General features: G+C 43.7%; 1 protein-coding gene across 1 annotated transcript in view; it reads right to left on the reverse strand.

Annotated features, from left to right (window-relative positions):
* The window catches only part of LOC109835049 (aspartyl protease 25-like), a 3,218-nt gene extending 2,587 nt beyond the window's left edge, over positions 1 to 631 (reverse strand). The window contains exon 1 of the mRNA XM_020403048.1: positions 474 to 631. Within this exon, the coding sequence (XP_020258637.1) occupies positions 474 to 631 (158 nt within the window). The remainder of the gene's footprint in view (positions 1 to 473) is intronic.

A 1,330-nucleotide genomic window follows, 5' to 3' on the forward strand; every position in this document is an offset into this window, starting at 1 on the left:
GAGGAGGAGGAAAGGACGAGGAAGAAGAAGAAGGCGAGGGCAGTGTGTGGGTCCATTTGAAACTGGGCTCGGATTAGTGCGTGTGAGTTGGGTAAAGAGGAGGCTGGAAGAGTGAGCAGAGCTTGGGACGGATGGGGTGTTTAAAAGGGGATGCCCGTGAGGGGAGGGTGGGTTTTATTTTTATTTTTTTATTTTTGGGAAAATTGCTTCAAGGCCCCAAAACTAAATTGGTGATGTGTTCCAGCCCCTTGAACTTTTTCTAATGTGCTTTTTCCCCAAAAATGAAAAATCCATGTGAATCAGCCCCATTTACAATTTCCAAGACAAAAACTTCCCAAACTACCCTCTTCTTCTTCTCCAGATCTTCTCTAGATCTACTCCTCTTCCTACAAACCCATCTCCTCTTCCACCCTCTCTCTAACCTCACTCGAAACCTCCAACACCGCCGCTACCTCCGTCACCCCTGTCTCTACCTCGCTAGGGGGTTCTGCAAGAACGGCAACAGGTGCAGGTTCCTCCACGACCTCAACGAGGACAAGCTCGACGCCGCCATAATGGCCTCGCCGCCGCCACCGTCGCCAGGTTTCCGTACCCCCTCGGGCAGCTTGCCGATGTCCCCGTTGTCGCCCATGAACCAGAGGTAGGTGAACGGCGGCTGGCCGAGTTCTTTTTTTAGGCTTTCGACGGTGGGTTCCGTGGATTTTGATGACTCGTTTTGATTTCAGTGCGGCTGCGACGACGTTAGGGGTTAAAACTGATTTGGGTTCTTGTTATTTTCTATAGTATTTATGGGCCAGTTCAAGATGTGAGGATCCCCTAATCTCAACATGTTGGGGCTTGGATGTATATCAAAATCAAGAAAGAAGTAATAAACTCAAGGTGTGGTATATATAAATATTGTACAAATTTGTGATGGTGATTTCTTGTGTCTACTGTTGTACAAATTTGTGATGGTGATATCTTGTGTCTGCTGTTGTTTGTTGTCATGTAAGCTCCAGTTGAACTGAGAAGGAGTTTGATGTTGTTCTCTGTGCAGTTAACTGTTGTGGTTAGCATGTTAACTCTTGTGTTTAACATGTTAACTCTTGTGGATAACATGTTAACTCTTATAGATAACATGTTAACTCTTGTGGCTATATGTTAACTCTTGTGGATAACATGTTAACTTTTATGGATAACATGTCAACTCTTGTGGATAACATGTTAACTCTTGTGGCTATATATTAACTCTTGTTATAGTTAACATGTTAACTCTTGTGGATAACATGTTAACTCTTGTGGCTATATATTAACTCTTGTTATAGTTAACATGTTAACTCTTGTGGATAAC

The sequence above is a fragment of the Asparagus officinalis genome, chromosome 3, assembly GCF_001876935.1.
Source record: "Asparagus officinalis chromosome 3, Aspof.V1, whole genome shotgun sequence".
NCBI lineage: Eukaryota > Viridiplantae > Streptophyta > Magnoliopsida > Asparagales > Asparagaceae > Asparagus > Asparagus officinalis.